This window comes from Crotalus tigris, unplaced genomic scaffold, assembly GCF_016545835.1.
Source record: "Crotalus tigris isolate CLP2741 ecotype Arizona unplaced genomic scaffold, ASM1654583v1 scf7180000020955.813331, whole genome shotgun sequence".
Lineage (NCBI taxonomy): Eukaryota > Metazoa > Chordata > Lepidosauria > Squamata > Viperidae > Crotalus > Crotalus tigris.
In genome coordinates this window covers 602,932-624,694 of record NW_024098276.1, presented here as the reverse complement: position 1 = coordinate 624,694, position 21,763 = coordinate 602,932, and the positions used below count along the sequence as shown (strand labels likewise).

General features: G+C 35.1%; 1 protein-coding gene across 5 annotated transcripts in view; it reads left to right on the top strand.

Moving 5' to 3' along the window:
- Positions 1-18,897, top strand: part of MARK3 (microtubule affinity regulating kinase 3) — a 77,243-nt gene extending 58,346 nt beyond the window's left edge. For 2 of the 5 annotated variants that reach the window (XM_039368931.1, XM_039368935.1), the window contains 6 exons: positions 124-341; positions 4,527-4,630; positions 6,399-6,656; positions 10,441-10,467; positions 14,376-14,420; positions 16,024-18,897. In XM_039368931.1, the coding sequence (XP_039224865.1) occupies positions 124-341; positions 4,527-4,630; positions 6,399-6,656; positions 10,441-10,467; positions 14,376-14,420; positions 16,024-16,369 (998 nt within the window). In that variant the 3' untranslated portion in view covers positions 16,370-18,897. The remainder of the gene's footprint in view (positions 1-123; positions 342-4,526; positions 4,631-6,398; positions 6,657-10,440; positions 10,468-14,375; positions 14,421-16,023) is intronic. The other 3 variants (XM_039368932.1, XM_039368933.1, XM_039368934.1) reach the window with 3 other exon arrangements.
- Positions 18,898-21,763: the final 2,866 nt, after the last annotated feature.

Below are 21,763 nucleotides of genomic sequence, written 5' to 3'. Positions count from 1 at the left end.
AGATGTATGGTTGGTAATGTCCTCACTAAATATTTCTTAGATATAGGTAATTATTTCTTAGGTATTATATTTTCATGGATACATTGCAATAATATACAATGATTCTGTATTGTTGTTTTTCAGCTGGTCCATCTATTCCTCCAGTAGTAGCCTATCCCAAAAGAAGCCAGACAAGTACTACTGACAATGACCTCAAAGAAGAAGGGGTTCCATCAAGGAAGTCCAGCAGCAATACAGCTGGAGGAAAAGGAATTGCTCCTGCTAGCCCTATGCTTGGGAATGCAAGCAACCCAAATAAAGCTGATATACCTGAGCGTAAAAGAAGTTCTGCTACTCCCAATGTAAGTTGTGGATTTTCTTTAAATTATAATTATAAAATTATCTTATTTTTCAATCAACCTTATGTAATAGGAGCAATTTGGGGCAAAACACGTTAGCATGGTATCTCAGACCTTTTAAATTCTGTGCTGTAATCATTATTCTATAAATTAGTTTAGTAGCCTATTCTGAACTGTATTCTGAATATGGGTATGATTGTGAGAATCTGTTGATTAGTTTTTTTTCCTTCTGAGTCAACTTTGAGCTTAGGGTGAACCAAGTCATTGTTATGGTACTGACACAATGTTTTTAATTATTTTTGGACTGGCTATTAGTGTGGACTATAAAGCAAATGGACATTGACCCATTTCAGAAACATGATATAGTTTTCCAAAAATACAGTTGGAGAATTACTACTTTTTGCTTGTTGAAATTTTGATTGTGGAAAGCTTCTGGTAATAAAATTTGTTGCTTTAGAGTCAGGTAAGCTTTCAGATTTAATAACAATTGGAGGTGAGTGAAACAGAAATGGAAAAAAGAATTGCACAACTTAGTATCATCCAGAGAGCTGATCAGTGAAGGCATCCTAGTCATGTCCTCACAAAATCATCCACGCTGTCTCTGGGTGGATCTTTTTTCCCAGTTCTCCCACTTTCTCAAACATAATCAGTCTGACCACCAGCAGATTTCCAGTCTGAAATGCAGTACATTTAGTCCCATAAACTTAAACTCATTTAAAGTTAATATAGAGAACCAGTTTGGTGTAGTAGTTAAGGTCTTAGGCTAGTGCTGCCTTAGGCACAAAGCCAAAGAATGCAATGGGAAACCAGTTCTGAAAAATACTGCTAAGAAGACTGCAGGAACTTGTCCAGGCAGTCCTTGAGAATAAGACGTGTGTGTGTGTGTGTGTGTGTGTGTGTGTGTGTGTGTATCCATGTGTATAATTTTTAAGCTTCACTCCTGGAGAGTTGCATACCATTTTCTTTGAAGAAACCAAGTCAAAATAAGGGCTGAGTAGCTGTGCCTTTTCTTTGTATTCTTAATATTTTACCATTTTCAGTGAGTAGCTGTACACTTTTTTTTTTAATTTGACACATATTTGAATAATGTTTTCATTAAAATCCATTATTTTGAATTACAAGATTTAGGTATGATTCAGCTTGAATATCCCTTAAAATCAAGAACAACAGAATTAGCGTGCTCATTATTCCCTAGTATTCCTACTTCTCGTATTACTCAACAAAAAATGTGCTATCTGTTAATACCCAGTCAGGGATAGATGATCTTCTTGTAGTTTCCTCCACCTTCTGAAAGAGAAAATTGTCAGCAAAATTAGTCAAGAATTCTTGAAAGGTCATGCTTTACAGATTTTATTTTTCAATAAATATTAGAATAATTAAGAGCACAAAACATCCTTAACATATGGATCTTCCACACCTAAATTCTCCCTGATTAACAAGAACTAGTCATCGACAATCCTTTATTAAAAGTTCAAGCTCATTTAGTGTGCATTTAGATTATTTCATCTTGACTTTACTTGGGGTGATTCTTGAAAATGCTGGAACATATTATCTAAGCTTCTGAAAAATACAGAGTAACATTATCATTTTTCCATAATAATCAAACTAAACAACAAAACAAAATGTTATTTATAACATTCACTATTATAAAATGGCAATTAAGACCCATCTTTTTAACTTGTATTTTTAAAATGCATTTGTTTTCTGCTGCTATCATGATTGTTTTGCTGTTGTCAGTATGGCATTTTCTTTTTGGTATCTATTTTAGTAACTTTTATAGAAAGGCTATATAAAAATACTAACAATAAATGAAATCCATTAAATTAGTAAGCTTCCATCAGAGTTCCATACAGTATGGCTGTCTGTTACAACCCCTGAAATGTCTTACAAAGACATAATGTCTTCATCTTCTCTCCATCTTTGTCCAGTTATAAACTGCCTTGAGATTTTTTCATTTCATTCAGTAGTAATATTGTTCAAATAATACATAATGCAAGATACTGAGTATTGTGTCAATGTTTTGCACTGCTTAGCTTATCCAAGCCTACTAGGCAGTCATAGAATTATGGAGTTGGAAGAGGATCATGTAATCCAAATTCTTCTTAAAAACCTCCAGAGATGGAGAACTCAGGAAGACCATAAATAAATTGTTTTATACTATAGATCTTACTGTCATGAATTTCTTCCTTATTTAAACAAACAATCTGTTCTAAAATTTAATTTATTCTATTTACATAGCTACCCGTCTGTCAGGTACAAACAACCAGACCCACAATTGAAGAGTTCAGTTAGTTGCTTTATTGCTAAAGCCTCTTATCTGAGTGATAACTAGATAAGTTCAAGGGCAGTTGGGGGGGAGGGGTGTCCGACTTTATCCTCTTATGCCCATGTAGGGATTCTGACAATTCCCCATTTTCACCTCCTTCTCTTGACTGGGCCAGTCTCTCTCCTATCTCATAAAAAAAAGACTCTAGACCACAGGTCGGCAACCTGCGGCTCTGGAGCCGCATGCGGCTCTTTGAGCCTTCCCCTGCGGCTCCCAGCCTCCTCTGCCTTTGCAGAGAGAGACAGAGACAGAGAGAGGAATTGCGCTTCCCTGCTTCTCTCTCTCTCTCTCTCTCTCTCTCTCTCTCTCTCTCTGTGTGTGTGTGTGTGTGTGTGTGTGTGTGTGTGTGTGTGTGTGTGTAAAAAAAAGAGAGTGCACTCATAGTGTTCTCCGAGGAGCTGAAAAGCTTACTGGGCAGAGCTCCTCCCTTTGCTGCGTCTCTGCAGGAAGCAGGAAGGGCAGGAGAGAGCTAGCTAGCCCAGGTAGGCTGACTCAGGAATTCTGGGAGTTGAAGTCCATGAGTCATAAAAGAGACGAGGTTGCTTACCCCTGATCTTGTTGGACAACAGCCTGAAGCTTGTCAGGTGAGCAGCAGATAGGAGGGGGGGGGAGAAAGAGAGAGAGAGAAAAAGAGGGAGAGAGAGAGAGAGAGAGAGAGAGGAAAGAGAGAGAGAGAAAGAAAGAGAGCGGGGGAAGAGGAGTGGCAGACCAAGGGCAGAGAGAGAGAGAGAGAGACCCTTTTGACATCTAAAATGAAGATAACACTGCATATATCCTTTTTTTACCTGTGTGTGTACGTGTGTGTGTGTGTGTGTGTGTGTGTAGATATATATATATACATATACATATATATACACACACACACATACATACACACACACACAAACACACACACCTATAATAAAGGTAAAAAAGGATATATGCAGTGTTATCTTCATTTTAGATATCAAAATGGTTTTGCGGCTCCCAGTGTTTTGTTTTTGGTGGGAAACGGGTCCAAGTGGCTCTTTCTAAGTGTTTTGGGTTGCCTACCCCTGCTCTAGACAGATGCTTTCAATGTGCTGTATTGTACTTCTAATGTGCTAATTCCCCTTGTCTCAACAATGATATTTTAAAAAATCTCCCACAGTTGAATGAAAATTGCAGTTTATGTAATCTGTTAAAAGTCCTACAGTAGATTATATCTAGACATTAATTAGAATATAGCTTAAGCAGATTCTTAGTAAAAAAAAAAACAGCCATTGGAAAACATTGCATTTATGACGTCAGAATTTCTCATAATTTCTTGAAATTTAAACAGATAAAGAGAATCATAATGGAATGGCTTGTGACATTTCTGGCCCACATTCTTAGTTAATGGGATTACTCAGAGGGAGAGAAATCAAAACCTTCCAGCTATTGTTTCCTATTAAGTCCCAAAAGGTGCATGTTGATTTCTGATAAATAAGCCCATTGTTTATTTGCTGCATATCTGTTTTTAAGCAGTCTTATATCTGATAATTCCATGTTCATTGATAGAAAACTATTCATGACTTGGGTACATTGTTTCTTTGGAAAGTAAGAAGCAAATAATTATTTAACTTTTGTTTTTGTACTGTTGTCCCCAAACAAAATATTTTAAATGGGCTTGTGGTTATTTTTTCAGTCTGTATATTTGTATCCATATTTCATCATGTATTGCCCAGTATTTTTGCCTATATCCTTTCTGTTTTTACTTTCTTTTCTATTTAACTAGACTTTCTTTGCAGCTGTTAAAAATAGACATTATATTTGTATTTTAATCTAAGTTACATTTTATACTCATATTCTACAATGATCCCTTCCTTAGGTAATCAGTATAAATGTGGTTTTTCTTTTCTCAGAGCAACACTACACCTGGAGCCATGACACGGCGAAACACTTATGTTTGTAGTGAACGAACTCCTGCAGACAGACACTCGGTAATTCAAAATGGCAAGGAGAGCAGGTAAGAGTTTCGGAAAGGAGGGTTAGGTACCTATTTCAGGATTATTGAAAGCATGTCAGTAAAAAGGTGCTTTTTAGTGAAGAAGATAAACATGATAAAAGCAAACAATACAGAGATGTGCAAAATTCTGTCCTAGGCCTGAAATGTTCTGGTATTTCCCAGAACATTCTGTTTTTCTCCTGGAATGTACCAGATTGGGTGAATATTGTTGAGAACTTTAGAATATTTTGTGCTTGGAAGGCAGTTTTACTGCATAAAATTAATCAATAGCTGAATTATTTAATTTTGTGATTATCTACTTTAGTATATGTTGATTTGTCGTCATTGAAAATAAGATATCTTATTATTGTACATATGTTAAAAAGAAGTAATACTATAGGACAGTAAAATTTAAATATGTTCAAAAATGTCTGCCTCTGAAGACTAAAATGCATATTAACTTTCAAAACTTGATAATTGTTTTCTGTGTATGTTCACATTCTATTATGTATCAATATATAATACAACATGCTGTTTTTTATCTACCTAAATTTAGAGCATAAGTAAACATTTTAATATTTATATGATTGTAAATTCTAAAGTGTAAAAACAGGTAGCAAGTAGTCTTCCCTTTCTTTCCTTCCTTCCTTCCTTCCTTCCTTCCTTCCTTCCTTCCTTCCTTCCTTCCTTCTTTCTTTCTTTCTTTCTTTCTTTCTTTCTTTCTCTTTCTTTGCATCTTGTTTAGAATGATGACCAAACAAATTTAGGCAGGAAGAAAAAGAAAGCAGGAGGCAGGGGAAGGTCCTTTGGTTTGATGTAATATCTCTTCCTGTGATTTTTGCAATCACTCTTTGGAGAAATTGAATCTCCAAGAGAAAGAGATTGAATCTTCTGGGAATTTGCATGTGTTTTTTTTTAAAGCAAAGATAATAAATAAAAGGATATATATGTGTGTTTGTTTTTGGAGGAGCATAACATATACTTTTTTCCTTAATATTTATTGTTGATTGTGTAAAAAGGTAATTAATTGTGTTATTTTTCTGCACATTGATAGTAAGCCTGCTTAGTATTTTAAAAACTTTTAAATGACCTTTCTTTTCTGCTGGTAATACCAGAAACGTCTGCTGCCTTTTAGCTATGTACTGCTATCTAATATGGGCAAAAATATGAAATATAAATAATAAAAAATATCAAATAATTGACCAGAGAAGCAAGTGTTAGTGTAAGGACGTTTAGTTAAAATCTGAAAATGTATAGGAAGTCTTTTTATAAGGAAAATATAGTAGGAATCTTAGGTAAGTTGTTTTCTCCATAGTCTTCTGTCTGTTATATATGTATATGGGGTAGGTGGATATGTTTTTGTTTGCTTGCTTGTTTTTTTTACAACTCAGTAGGTCGCATGTTTATCACTAGTTAATTGTATTCTTTCTGGCTGTCACTGAATCCAGCTCTCACAAACTGACTGAAATGCTCATGTATACAGTTTGCCCCAATATCCCTATGTTTGACTATGACATCACAAATCATTGTCAATGTTAACCTTTTTTCTGTATGTGAAAACAGTTTAATCTACACAAAACCTTTTTTCCTCTATATACAGATTCTTAATTACCATTTTGCAATATGTTTGTGTTGTAAAATGTACAATATAGAAAAATAATCTATATTATAATCCACAAATCTTTTTCTATATGCTATAGTTGTATGTTATGCTGTTTGTAAAGATAGCTTTGTAAACAATTGAAGTTATACAGTTGAAAAATTTAAGGTCCCTTTGGCTTTATTCTAGTACCATTCCTGATCAGAGGACACCAGTTGCCTCAACTCACAGTATCAGCAGCGCAACAACACCCGATCGTATCCGATTCCCAAGAGGAACTGCCAGTCGTAGTACTTTCCACGGGCAGCTTAGAGAAAGGCGCACTGCCACCTATAATGGGCCCCCTGCATCACCTAGTTTATCTCATGAAGCAACACCACTTTCACAGACACGAAGTAGGGGCTCCACTAATTTGTTCAGTAAATTGACTTCAAAGCTGACTAGAAGGTATGTATTTTTTAAAGAATCACAAACTAAGTTATGATTACTACAGGAATTTTCAGTATTGAGCAGTTACACCTATATACATGTTGCATTTTTATGCGTCAGTGATTTTTTTTCTGTAACTATTTTAAAAGTTAAATATTGACTATAAAAGTGTGGAAATTATAGATCAAGTTCAGGAGCATTACTTCATGATGAGCTGCCTGCATTTTCTCTCAATCAAATGTTACCCTAAAATGGATAATACAGTAGGTTTTCATCCTGCAAAAAGATTTGTAGTTGTGGAAGTCAATTAAAATGACTCTTTTTAAAAGTGTGAAATATAATGTAGAACATCTGCTGTAACGCAGCGTATTTTAATAAACAGGAGTGTAGAAAATGTTCTATGTGCCTGGATCACATAGAGCCGAGGTGGCGCAGCAGTTAGAGTGCAGTACTGCAGGCCACTTTAGCTGACTGTGTTCAGCAGGTCAGCGGTTCAAATCTCACCGGCTCAAGGTTGACTCAGCCTTCCATCCTTCCGGGGTAGGTAAAATGAGGACCCAGATTGTTGGGGGCAATGTAAATATATATATATATACACATTGCTTACTGGTGTACACCTCTTAGAGAGTGCTTGCACTTAAAGCGGTATATAAGTCTCATAAATAAATAAATCAGCAAGCTGGATTCAGGATTAGCTTTGATTGAACTGAAACATGCACGTTACTTTGGTTACATAATACTTTGATTCATGCACAGTCAACAGTTGATCAGGATGGAACTGTTTAGAGTGGATAAGGAGAGAATACTGTTCGCTAAAGGGAAGCAGGAGAAAGTCCTAAGAAGATTGGAGGACAGTAGGGCAGGGAGATATACCAAATGGTGATATTGGTATTGGCTGAAAGGAATGAATCCCTGGGAAGACTGGGAGGCAGACAGGCAGGGGAAATATTGTGCCAAGTTTTAACTTAGGAAATCTTATCAACAAACCTTTTTTTGGCTAAAGTTTCTGGAACGTTGCCTCTTTGTTGTTTATCTACTGAGTAGTTTTATTGTGATTCAGGTCTGTTACATATCATGAGAAAATGGGAAGCATTCTTTATAAGAACTTTTCTCAAAATGCACCACATACAGGACGCAAAGAATTAATTCTAGATACCATGTAAATGTTCAGTGCTTGAGACTTGTAGAGACAGAAGCAGATGGACAGTACAGGTGCTATAGCCTCACAATGAAAATCTGAGAATGTAACAGTTTCAAACGTAACATCGTTTACACCCTTTTGTCTACTTTCAAATAATTAATGTTACAGCTGCAAATTTTACTAGAAATGTGAGAAAGAAGATGGTTTTTGTGGGCATTTATCTTTGGAACTATTGATTACTAGGAGCTGCACATCCAAAACTCCCATGCTTCAGAGATCCCAGTTGCAACTAATTAAGCAAATGGGTAAAGTCCATTCCTTAGTTGTAGAAGATGTTTTGTAAGCAGAAGATACCAGGTTTTATCTTCAATATGTCCATGTAAATTTGGATGTTTGCGGTAATTCAAATATATTGATTAACTGAAGTTCTTGTGTTTTTTTCACCGAAAAATCTCCAAATGCTCAGCTGTTTTCTATAAGAGAGTTTTACTGTATCACCATTGCTTAGATCAGTGTTTCTCAACCTTGACAATTTTAAGGCATGTGGACTTCAACTCCCAGAATTCCACAGCCAGCATTGCTGGCTGTGGAATTCTGGGAGTTGAAGTCCACATGCCTTAAAATTGTCAAGGTTGAGAAACACTGGCTTAGATCATTTTAATGATGCCTGGTTAGGGTTTAAACCACATGTGCAATATTAATCCTTATCTGTACAGATGCATTGGGTATCCAATACAAATTTTATGACTGGTGAAAAAAGAAAGAATCCCATTCATTTGGTAGCAGGGAATTTGGACATGAAGTACGAATAAAGGAGAACATTTGAAGTGCTGTTAACAAAAGTTAAGAGCTGTGTGGAGAATATTTTGGGCCAACTAGTTAATTTTTTTTGCTGAATAACAGAGTTTTTACTTTTTAAAAGTCATTTTAGTCCAAAACTGGGATGTGCAAAATTCAACAGTTTAGGAATGGAATGTTTTGTTCCAGAGTAGGCAAATATTGTATATCCCTAGCCCAAAATATTCAAATACTTACAACGTGGGTTCCCATTGTATCTGAATTTTTCAAATAATTCTGTAAACAATCTGAAATGTGCATGGTACTTATCTATCTGTTCAGTATTTTTATCCACAGCTACACTCTTGAACCATACATAGATAGTTCTATAATTTATCGGCATATTTTTTAAGCACAGTCCTTTTGAATAGTTAATCATATTTGTAGAAACTTGTTTATAAGATTCAGAACAGAGTCCTAAAATATGTACATTCAGAAAGTACTACTTTTCATACCTTTATTACCAAGGATGTAATATGTACATTATTTCTGCAAGTGATCAGAGCTATGTATACAACTGACCAAAATGTAGTAATTTTATGTTTGGAATGATTCGTACATATTTCTCAAACCATCATCTTTTGTGTATTTATATCCTATAACAATGTTGTTTTAGGCATTTAAAACATTAAACAAAATATGGGTGTTTATCTTATTTGAAATATTTGTGATTCTGTCCTTGGGAAATAGAAAAAAGTAGTACATTTAGATCATATAATGAGGAAATAAATTGGAAAAATACATTTTTTCAAGTCCCCAGTGCTTTAAAATATACTTCTTTAGATGTAGGTATTCACTTATAGGGAGAAGCAGGCAGAAATTATTCAATCACTGCTATTTAAATCACCTGATTATTTCTCTCAAGCTCAGGGAATGTAGAGGAAACTGGCAAAACTACTTGTCAATTTTTTTCCATCCAGTTTTTGATGACCTTTTTCTTCTTGAATGCCTAGTGAGATTTTCTTTTGTAATAATATTGTAGAGAGAATGAGCATTTGTCAGTTGGCGAAGCAGGTCATCTTTCACCTGCCTCCTCTGAGGGCTAATATCCTTTGTTTTCAAATTGTCTTCAAGAACATGTGCATATTGTCTACTGTCTATTACAGTAGTATACAGTAATACACTGTCCTAATTTAACTGTCTTTGGTTAATGATAAATGTAGAAAGCAGAAGTGACATGAAAGGATTCTCTGCTACTCAGAAGAGGTTCTAGATCAGTGATGGCGAACCTTTTAGAGACCGAGTACCCAAACTGCAACCCAAAACCTACTTATGCATCGTCGGGTGCCAGTGGGTGTGGCCAATTGGGTGGGCGTGGCCAATTGGGTGGGCGTGGCTGCAGTGGTAACAGCAGACTGGGTGGGACTAAAAAGTTCAATCAATCAATTCCAACTTTGCAAGATCTTTTTTTTCCCCGCGAGAAGTTGAAATTGACTGATTGATTGAACTTCTTTTTTTTTGCACACGGCGGAGGCCTAAAGCAAAAAAGTTTTATAAAACCCAGCTGAAGGCTTAGGACTGGGGCGACAGCACGCGTGCCCGCAGAGTGCCACTTCTGGCACCCGTGCCATAGGTTCGCCACCACTGTTCTAGATCAAGCATTGATAAGTACTAGGAGCACACAGAGAAGAAAAATTTTGAATTCCTTTTAATACTGAAAAGCCATCCTTTTCAATAACTATTTTTAATTTAATTAATGAATTTGAAGTGTTTCCATATTTCATTCAACTAGACTTATTCTGTGTCTTACACAATGAATAGCTTTTCAGTTTATTTCATAATAACCCATTTGTTAATTATTATTTTGACTTTAATTTCTTTTAGAAACATGTCATTCAGGTTTATCAAAAGGTAGGATTTTATTCATATTTTAAGAACCAGCTCTTGCAATTAACACTGAATTTGGCTTTCTAGCCTTGATTTTTCTTTTTTAAAATGAAACAACACTAAACCTTCTGCTGAGAACTAAATACTTTTCATGAACCCAAGAAAATAAAATAAAAAACTTCATATTAACTAATGATAATCCCTATGGACGCCTGAATAATGAGATGCAAAGCATGCCTTGTGCGCTTTACTTACTTCAATAGTACCAAAAATAATTTTATTCTTTATACTAATACACTTAGCATGCTTGTGATTGGAGATTGATGTTTGATGATACTGATTTAAACGAGTAATGTACAAGAAACAGGTAAGTAACTCAGAACTTGCTTTATCATTCACATTTTAGTTTCAGTACCTTGTAAATTTCCACTAATAATACATTCAGAAGTGATCGATGCTTTGCAAATAAACTATAAAATATTGATAATGAGTGTTAAATATCTTCAAGATTTTCAGAAAGTGTGTTGTGTGTTGGTAAAAATGGAAGATGGTATTTTTGCTTGATATTGATGAATATGTTAATCAGAAAAGAAGGAGAAACAAAGAAGCCAAGTTGCTTCCTACTTCTCCCTTGTCAGTCTGCAGCCAGGAAGAGCTTGTCGGAGCTTGCCTGAATAATCTGCAAGTTTGAGAGGGATTTTTCATATTCCTTGGTTTGCGAAAAAATGGAATGTAGCTTATTGCATATGTGTGTAATTAGAGCTGGTTGGCTCATGTTCTTCTCCACTTTCATATGGACTGCATTCAGTCCATATGCATTATAAGCAGAGTTTTCTTATGCAATGGGAGTTACCTTTGCTTTGTTTCCCCTCTCCTGGCTGCTAGATAGTCTCCCAGTTCTTCTGAGTAGGAAGAAGGGAGAATCTGTTCTATTGGCAAATACTGTTCAGTGTTTGATAGTGTAATAGTTAAGACTGTTAGAGCTATTTTGCATGTATAGTTGTCAGCTTGCAATGGTTTTGAGCTAAATGGAGGTAGTTTAGTGACTATTCAAAGTTTACAACGGTGCTGAAAAAAGTACCTTAACGACAGCACCTCGCACTTACAACCGTCAAAGCATCCCTGCAGTCAAGTGATAGCAATCCAAGCACTTGACAACCACCTCATATTTGCGGCAGTTGCGGTGTCCTCGGATCAAGCAGTTGCCATTTTCAACCTTCCTAGCCGCCTTCCAATAAGCAAAACCTACAAGGAAGCCAGTGGCAAGATTGCATGTCAGTCATGTGATGTCTCATTTAACGACCACGGTGATTCACTTCAGGACTGTGGCAAAAAATGTAACATTGAGTGCAATCACATGCCTCACTTAATTGTACTTAACAACAAATTTTCTGGTCCCAATTGTGGTTATAAGTTGAGGACCACATATAGATTGAATTCAGCTGTTATTCTTGCAGGCCAAAATATGTTGTAAGGGTTACATAATTAAAGCTATTGTCAATGGGCATCCCAGGAAGCATATTTCACACAAATGAAATGCACAAGTCCTCAGTAAAAACACTATTCCCCACTGTTTTCAGTTCTATTCAAAATTAAATGAAAGCATGTTTTCTGTAGACATCGCCTGCTTTTATTTTTCTATGAGAGCACCTTGGTTAATTAGGCCACTGGATTTTCGGAATAATCTTGAATGAAAGTATATAATCTTTGAGACATTTTCATTTCAGTTTTTGAGACCAAAATATACAAATGTTATGTTACAATCTTACATATAAAAACTGCCACTTCTTCCTGTAAAATTACTTAAAACCTCTCCCCAGTGACAGAACCATTTCAAATACAATTAAAAATTATTTTGCTTTAACTTGTGTAGTCTTCCATATATTTCTCCAGTGATGTTTGCATCATAACAGCCTTATCTTACTTTTAGTGTAGTTTTATACAGCTGTTCTGGTAGTAGCAAATAGAGGCATCCTTGTTTTGAGTTAACTAATACATTTTACTTCTTAATAAAATATAAAACCAGTGAATATTTTAGTTTTGTTTATTTATAACTTTTTAACACTTTTGTCCATTCCCCCAAATGAAGTAATAAAAATATAAAAATCTGTTAAACATATTTTTAAAAGAAGCAACAGAACAGCAGTAGAAACCATTCAGGCACTGAAATCACTAAGAGAAGACTGTCTAAAAAGCACTTTTGATTATGTGTTGATATTTATAATTTTAATTTTAGCACATTCTGCCTGTATTGTTGTCAGTTACAGCTTAATTGACAGTATACAAAAGCCATCTGGTTTTGTTGCCGCCATACACCAGTTTTCCAATTATAAATTCCTATAGGTTTTTCTTATCGGCTTAACTGAGTTAAGTGCTTAATTTATAATGTTTAGCATATATCTTGCAGCACTATATTAACAAACTAACAACATTTACCAGTACAAGTGCCCTTGCATAACGGCAGTGCCAAAACAATAAATTATAGCCAAAGATTATATTTCTTATTTATCTTTTGCTATCTTCCAGTATATTTTGCTTTTCTAAGACACAATGCAAATTAACAGAAGTTATATTATTATTTTTATGTTACGTTAGAGACCAGTATTTCTAATGCTATAACATTAATTAGCCTTTTAATTGTTGTGTATAATGCTACTGTCAAATTTTATAGCTCTACAGAAGTGGACTTCACATTTGTATGGAACTCTAGATTACATAGTTATAAATCCTTAATAGATTTAAATCATAGTGCACTGAAGTGCAAAAAGAAATAAGTTTAATTTTCACAGATCTGTGAAATAATTCAGACATTCATATCAACCAGCTTTATTTTCATATAGCAGCCAGCCAGCCTCTTTAGAATATATTTAGACACTGCCTTACTGCCTTGTTTCCTATACAGAATAGATGTAGAATTTCACCTGAATGTGTTGAGCCAATCAAATATATTTTTATTGTTACTATATTTTATTCTGACTTTTGAGGTAAAATTTTCTATATCAGTATGATATAGAATTCCACACAAAGCTGTGACAGTTCTGCAATTAGGGATTCGGATAAGATCTGTATAAAGACTTTGTCAGCATATTTTCAGTTCAGAATCTCAATCTTCTAAAAATGATATAGGTAGCTCTGAACATACAGTGCCAAGAAAGGATTTCTTCCTTATTACTCTATTAGCTATTTATCTCTCCATTGACAGTAATTTAGTCATAGGCAGAAATTTATTTTAAAGAGAGGTTTAAATATATATCTTTTTAAAACCATATATTAATTAGAAAGTATAGAAGGCTAGTTGAGATTCTTGTTTCACATACAGTTTATGCAAGTTTTATTTTCATTTCTTCCTGAAAGAGTTAAGACATATTTATCTTGTATTATTTCTATTTTCTTTAAAGATTTATTGTTAACAGGTAAGGTAGAACTATGCTAAGTACATGAAGTTAAAGAATAATAAAATTTCTAACTGAAAATGTGGATACTGTGAATAGCAGTTATCAATTTGGCTGTAAAATTAGGAAATTTATGTATCAAAGAAATGCTTCCAAAATTCTGGGAAGAATAAAACACAAATATAAGGTGTTCTATTAGTTTATCTTAAACTGAAATGAATTTTTATTGCTTTAATTTTTTTCCTTCCTATCTAGCATCTTCTGCAAGTAATTGAATCTTTCATGACCAACTTGTTTCTAATATCTCTAGAATATCTCAAATAGCAAATACTTGAGGCTTCTCAATATATTTGATATAGAAAAGGGCATGCTTGATATCCTGAATGTACTCATTATTTCAGTGTTTAAACCCAAGCAGTGAATTGCAATTAAATTGAATGAGATGTCAGTGTGCAGTGTTCTGCCATCATTATTTGTGCTAGTGTAAGATTTGTCTTCTCTTTCCTGCTTTCTTTGTGCTTCGGCATTGTTTTCATTGAGGCTCCCGACTGAATATGAGAGGAATGGGAGATATGAGGGCTCAAGGTGAGGGAAAAATGTTTTTTGCTTAAAATTTTAACTTAGATTAGTATGTCTCGTTCTCCCCTCCTTCAAAATATGTAAGGGTGTTGGTGGTATGGTGGTGCTGGTGACTTCAGTATCTGAATTTCAAAATGCTTCCTATCTGCGAAACTGTGATTAAGTCATTCAAAGTACATGATTCTGATTTCTCATGCAGGTCTAGACCTACTTCCATATCATTAGAAAGAATCCATGATCTTAGCTGCAGTGTAATAAATCAGCTCTGAGAGATCCAGCAGGTAGTTTGCTGCTAAAGAATGCTCTCTGTGTAGCTTCAGATTGTCTTGAAAGGAAGCTACTTTCATTGCCAGATAAATAAGGAGCTACATGCTGAAATTGCCAGTTCAGATCCTATGATGGGAAAACATCCTGCCCTAGAAAACAGTTTCATGTGACTAGAACTTAATCACAGAAATGTCTGTAACAAGGGCTTTGTTTTGAATGATGAGCTAATATTTTTTACATAAATTCCTAGATTTTATTAGCCACCATCTCTAGGATCCTGTTAGAAAATACCACATGCTGGGAAATTAAATGAATTTTTAGAGTTTAGATGATTAATGCTTTTCAGAAGGGCATGGTAATTTTCACCGGATCAAGCAGCAGAAGAGTATGAACTTCTAAAAATTCCTGTGACCTCATTTTCTCTTAGCTTATCCCCAAAGAGTAAGGAAATTGGGTTGGGAAAGAAATGAAGCCATTTGTCATATACAATCAAATGTATTTTCACCCAGAAGACTGTAGTCCAATAAACAATAAACAAAAATCTTAACAGCTACTGGTGTAAATTGAACCAGATTGTAGTTTATAATTCTAATTCTAATTTACCTATATTTACAGTATAACAGTTTTGGAATAAGTATGTTAATTTTGCTGTTCTTCCTGGAGAAAAACATAAATAACATTTTTTTACCCATACAAATTATGAATGACAATTTATAAAAGAATTTGGTGAACCCGTATTATTAATGTAAAATACGAAAAATTATAATCTGTTTATTTTTTTAAAGAAAATAGAAAATTTTAAGTCTGAAATAATCTTCTAGCAATTATAAATGTTTAAAGAGTCTGTTTAATAGGTCTTCTGCACCTGTTTGAAGTGCAGCACCAATTTATTGTGCTCTCCCTAAAGAGTCTTAGTAGTGTAAGTTGTTCCTTAAAGCCCCCAATTGCCAACGTTGTAAATTTCCTTCAATATAATCTATAAAATTTGGCATAGGCAAGCCTATTTATTTGGTATTCTGTGAGGATAGGAATATGATCAATAAGGGAGAAACATTTGGAGCAGAGAAGTTGCAGCAAAGTAATACGCAATACCATAGTCACACTTCCATTTGCAGCCTTCACCCCACCCTCATAACATCTGTTTTCAGGAGGAAGTAACTGTGGCCTTTTTAGCTTTAGCTTTATAGGCCTGTGTCTAATTCATGTGTTGCTAAACACTAACCTAAGCTTTTAATACTGATAGAAGAATGTTTTTAATAATGCATGTTTCAAAAGACAATAGCTTTTACTAACAGCATCTTCCAGGTTCATCCGTGAATACTGAAACTTGATTTCATTTCAGTCGTAACGTGGCTGTTGATCAGAAGGATGACAACAAAGAAGCCAAACCCCGTTCACTACGATTTACTTGGAGCATGAAAACTACCAGTTCAATGGATCCAAATGATATGATGAGGGAAATTCGCAAGGTCCTGGATGCCAATAATTGTGACTATGAACAGAGGGAACGTTTCTTGCTTTTCTGTGTCCATGGGGATGGCCATGCAGAAAACCTCGTGCAATGGGAGATGGAGGTGTGTAAGCTACCCAGACTGTCCCTGAATGGAGTTCGCTTTAAACGGATTTCGGGAACATCCATAGCTTTTAAAAACATTGCTTCCAAAATTGCCAATGAATTAAAGCTGTAATGAGAAGAGCAATCAAGTTTGTAAATTAAGTAGCAAATTCAAGTGTTTTTGTTTTGTTTTTGAGGACACCAATGGTTATGTATAGAATACTTAGGGCAATAACTTCTGCATCTTCTGGATCGTGACATTAAAACAAAACAATTCAGACAAGCTGCTGAGCTGGGAGGGAAGTTGGACTTTTTTTATAAGTGCACTACAGCATTAAAGTTGCCTATGTAAAATATTCCCTTCTGCTTTATTTCCAATGCTTTGAGTCTTGACAAACAATCTAAAACACACCATGTATACATTTGGATATTCCTCCTGTTGTGTGGATGTGTGAATGTACAGTATGTGTGTACAATTATAATATAAAAGTATTATATGTAAACCATTTATAGCATCAGAACTGTACCAGTACCTCTTCCGGGTTAATTTTGGTGCTAAAATTGAAATGGCCAAGGTGAAAGCCCTTAAAAATACTAAATAATCGGTAAACACAAGTTTCACAGTTCACTGTTGTGTTTAAGATTATGAAGGTTTGGGTTTATAGGTGTGAACATTATTTCTGTGTTTTTTAAAATTAATTTTCATGACATTTAAATTTTTCCCCCAAATCATTCTTTCTTCTATTTATTATTATTTAAGTCTGAAATCAGTTTAAATTACTTATGATAATTAAAATTGTGGGGGAAATGCTTCAAGGTTTCTTTTTTTCCTTTGCTAAGCTGGTTGAGCATTTTATCCTCATTTTGTTTTTTTCTAGTACACATTATAATTTTTCAATTTTTACTTGAAAAGTTTGTTCTCAACTCCCATTCATTTCAGTGAGGCTGGTGCAGGCAAAACTTATTGGTAATGAAATCCTATAGAAACAGTCTGAACAATTGATAGAAATTTTGCATTTAATAATGCATACTGAAGTAAAAAAGATATATTCAGATCTTTCTAGTGTGAAAGAAATTCCTGTGGCAAAATAACTGGGCCGAATCAGCAAAAAATGATCAAGAGAGAGAATTCTTGAATTCCAGTAATTTAACTTTCTTGTAGGTATTGTACAATGATTGATAATGTTAATCATAAACAGAACACTATCAGCATAGTTTATAAAAGTAAGAAAGTAATGACCTGTCCTGTCAGGATTTATGTTTTACTTGGTCTTTCACAATTGTTTGCTGTCCAGATTTTAAAATTGGTTATGCAGGCTGGGAATTATGGGAGTGGTAAAAAATATTAGGGAGATTAGATGATTGAGGAAAGCTATTCTAAGTCTATCTTATGGTGTTAGAGGTTTAAACTTCCTTAAAGCCTTGTTGTTGGTCCAGTCTTCCTTTATCATCAATTGCATCAGTATAGCAAAGTCTGCCCTTAGAGACAAAAAGCTGTGAAAAACGGGGGGGGGGAGGGGGAGGGAGAGATGGAGAGGATTGCCTGCCAGTGACATGATAGATCATAATTTCCATTTGGAAATCTTTCTGTAAATCTAAGCAGATTTATATGCTTTCTTGCACAGCTTCATATTTAAAAATATTTTAGTCACATTGCACTGGAGTTTAGACAGGAATTGTAAATGGCTTAAATCTTTGTTGTTATGCTGGATGCATAAATCCAATCCCTAGACCTTTATCTAAACTTCTATCTTCTAAGCTTATGACAAAGCTTCAGACATTCAGTGTAATTATGATGACTAAAACACTTTCTAAGAAGGCTTGCTGATACGAAGCAATTTTAGGGTGTACTCTACATGAATTTGCTGTAACTATCTGCCTTTTTCAAACTGCTATCACCTCTGCTGGTCCTTACTAAACTAGGTATGATTTTTCTAAATCAAATCATAGGATGATATAATATCTTCTGCTGACTGAATCAATGCCTTTTGATTCAAATTTGGCAGGAGCTTAAATTATCATGTATTAGATATATGGTCTGGCAAAAAACTTCATTTAAAATGCAGTGAATTGAATTATAATATTTCATTTGGAGGCACCCAAATAAATTCAATCCAGAATGGTAATACAGAATACTGAGTGTTTCAGACATTTTTCATCTATGTGTAATTCTCCCGTGAAACTTTGTAAAGATGTTATATTAATCCTGCATTGCTGTAGTACAGCACAAAGTGACTGACTTCTGTTTTTTAAAAAGAAAAGAACAGTATTCTGTATAGAGATATAACAATTGTTCAACAGTGGCTGTAGCAAGTACTGGTTTTCCATTTTGTCAAAGCAATAAATAACATTTCAGGGCAATTATTTAAAACTTCAGGTGAGTAGCCATCTGTCCTGTTATCTTTCCTGTTTAAATCTTTTTAAGCTAATGGAACTTTTTAATGCATAAAAATTGCCCGTTTTTATATTGTTCTGAAGAGAGCCAGGCCAAACGTGACAAATAAAAAGGATGTTTCAAGATGATAATATATATTCTTTAGAGTCTGCAGACTTGCTGAATGAGATTTTACCATGTTCATAATTTCTGTGCTGAAGGTATTCTGCAATACAAACCTTCCGGTGATGCTATAGGTTTTCTAATAAATTTGTCACCTGCCATAACTTGTTTCTATTTGTCAGTAACCTATATTATACTCATTTTAATTTTGAATTCATTCATTCAAAGGTTTAGAATTTTAAAACAACTATTTAACTAAAGATTCCGTTGTCTACTTCATAATTCACCCAATTCGTTAGCTACTGTTTCTTCTACCAGGGGACACATTGGTGCTTATCTTAGCAGTATGGTGCAGTCATCTTATATACATAGACATTGGAAAGGAAAATGGCTTCTGCCTGTTGTAATAGCATTCTTCCTATCCATTCTTAAGAGGCAGCTTTTTGGAAATGCTATTATTGCCGGAGAAACTCAAAATCTTGCTTACACCACCATTGCACTTTCTTTTTCTGGTCTTCTTGTTTCCAATTGAATCATAAGTGTGGTTCAAATAATAATGTCATTTCCAATTTGCTCTTTAAGTATGTGATCAATGCCTATGTTTAGTTGATCCTGATATTGCTTGGGATATATAATTTTGTTGAAGAATGAGATAATATTGCTTGAAACAAATAATTACACTAAGCCAAACATTTCCTACACTGTTTCTGCTTTAACTTTATACTCTAGCTATATAAGTATTGTTTCCTATAAAAGTATGAAAAGCTCTGAGGTATTCAGTCAAGAAACTTACCTAGTTTAGTACCTGTTTCCTATAGTGGTCAATCAGTTGTATAAAATTTAGTGGCAGATATAAAAACAACAAATGTTGATCACTGTCTATTAAGTGCTGGCATTATGAAGTGCTGATTCTCACAATTTAGTTTTTCTCAGATGCTACGACTATTATAATATTCTGAACAGTATATTGAATATGCCAATGTATTTATTTTTTATGCAATCATAGCACTAGAATGCAGAAATGAAGGCAAAAATCCAGTGTCTTCCAGAATTAAAATACCCCTCTCCTAGTGTTAAGGCTAATGAAAGACTTATGCAAATAATCCAAAACACCTGAATACTGCAAGTTGTCCCTAGGTATCATAATGCTTAAGTAAAAATTGATTTTTCTTATAAACCTGTACCTTGCACTTCTAGGTTTCTTCTTTAAAGTCAGTTTTGGATTTTGTCTTTTTAAAAAGTTGTCCTTCAATGATTTGGTTACATCACTACTCGTTCCCAAATTCATGTGGAAGCTGAGTGGCTGGATGGGTCCATTTACATACAGAACTAGCACATTTGCAGTCGGTGATCCAGGTCTCAACACATTAATTGGGAAATTTTACATTTATGTTGTCCCATCTACTTAATTACTCAGTCTACGTGTTCATTGCTTTCTTGGTAGAAGCTACTCCAATTCCTTTTCAGCAGGTCTTGTGTATTGTTCCAATAGAAGAGAATATAAGTAGCTCAGGGTTGAATTATGGACTCCTTGGTGCTCTCTGAGCTTCATTGTTTGCCAGTAGACAGTTCATTGATTATTACTAGCACTGATAATAACTAGTGTGGTAATGAAACTTCTCAAGAAAACAACCAAGCTTAGCAAGCATCAAGGATTCCACTCACATATTGTGTTTTTCCAGCAGCTTATGTAGAACAGGCTGGAGTACTTTTAAGGACAAGATATTTTTAAAAAGATCTATCCTTTTATAATATATGCCGATCTCTTGTGTCTATGAATAACAATAAACCCTTTGCACCTTGATTTAAAAATAAATGTTATTAAATTCAAGGTAAATAGGGTAAATTGACTGAAGGGACAAGAATAAGTCCTTAAAATTCCAGCTATTAACCTGGAGGCAGGGAGAGGATGGGTCCAAAAAAGATACTGAAGACTTTTACAAATGAATGGTATAATTAATCTGTTCACCTGGAGCACAGGTCGGCAACCTGCGGTTCCGGAGCCGCATGCGGCTCTTTGAGCCTTCCCCTGTGGCTCCCAGCCTCCTCTGCCTTTGCAGAGAGAGACAGAGACAGAGAGAGGCAATTGCACTTCCCTGCTTCTCTGTGTGTGTGTGTGTGTGTGTGTGTTTTTTGTGTGTGTGTGTGTTTTTTGTGTGTGTGTGTTGTGTGTGTGTGTGTGTAAAAGAGAGTGCACTCACAGTGTTCTCCGAGGAGCTGAAAAGCTTTCTGGGCGGAGCTCCTCCCTTTGCTGCGTCTGTGAAGGAAGCAGGAAGCAGGAAGGGCAGGAGAGAGCTAGCTAGCCCAGCTAGGCTGACTCAGGAATTCTGGGAGTTGAAGTCCATGAGTCATAAAAGAGCCGAGGTTGCCTACCCGGAGGTTGTTGGACAACAGCTTGAAGCTTGCCAGGTGAGCAGCAGATAGGAGGGGGGGGGGGAGAAAGAGAGAGAGAGAAAGAGAGAGAGAGGGAGAGAGAGAGTGGGGGAAGAGGAGTGGCAGACCAAGGGCAGATAGAGAGGGAGGGAGAGTGTTATCTTCATTTTGACATCTAAAATGAAGATAACACTGCATATATCCTTTTTTTACCTGTGTGTGTATGTAATTTTATTCTCTTAAAGCATTCTCTTGGTGATCATTGTTTTAATAGTATGGATATTCCCAAGAGTCATATTTTTACTTTTATTTTTAATGTGTATATGTGTCTATGTGTCTGTGTGTGTGCGTGTGTGTGTGTGTGTGTGTATATATATACACATATACACATATACACATACACATACACACACACACACACACATACACACACCTATAATAAAGGTAAAAAAGGATATATGCAGTATCTTCATTTTAGATATCAAAAGGGTTTTGCGGCTCCCAGTGTTTTGTTTTTGGTGGGAAACGGGTCCAAGTGGCTCTTTGAGTGTTTTGGGTTGCCTACCCCTGACCTGGAGCTTTTTAAGAATCCTATGCATGTGGAAGGATGACAGAAGGATCATTTTTAAGAGTTCTTGTAACAGACATAAACAAAGT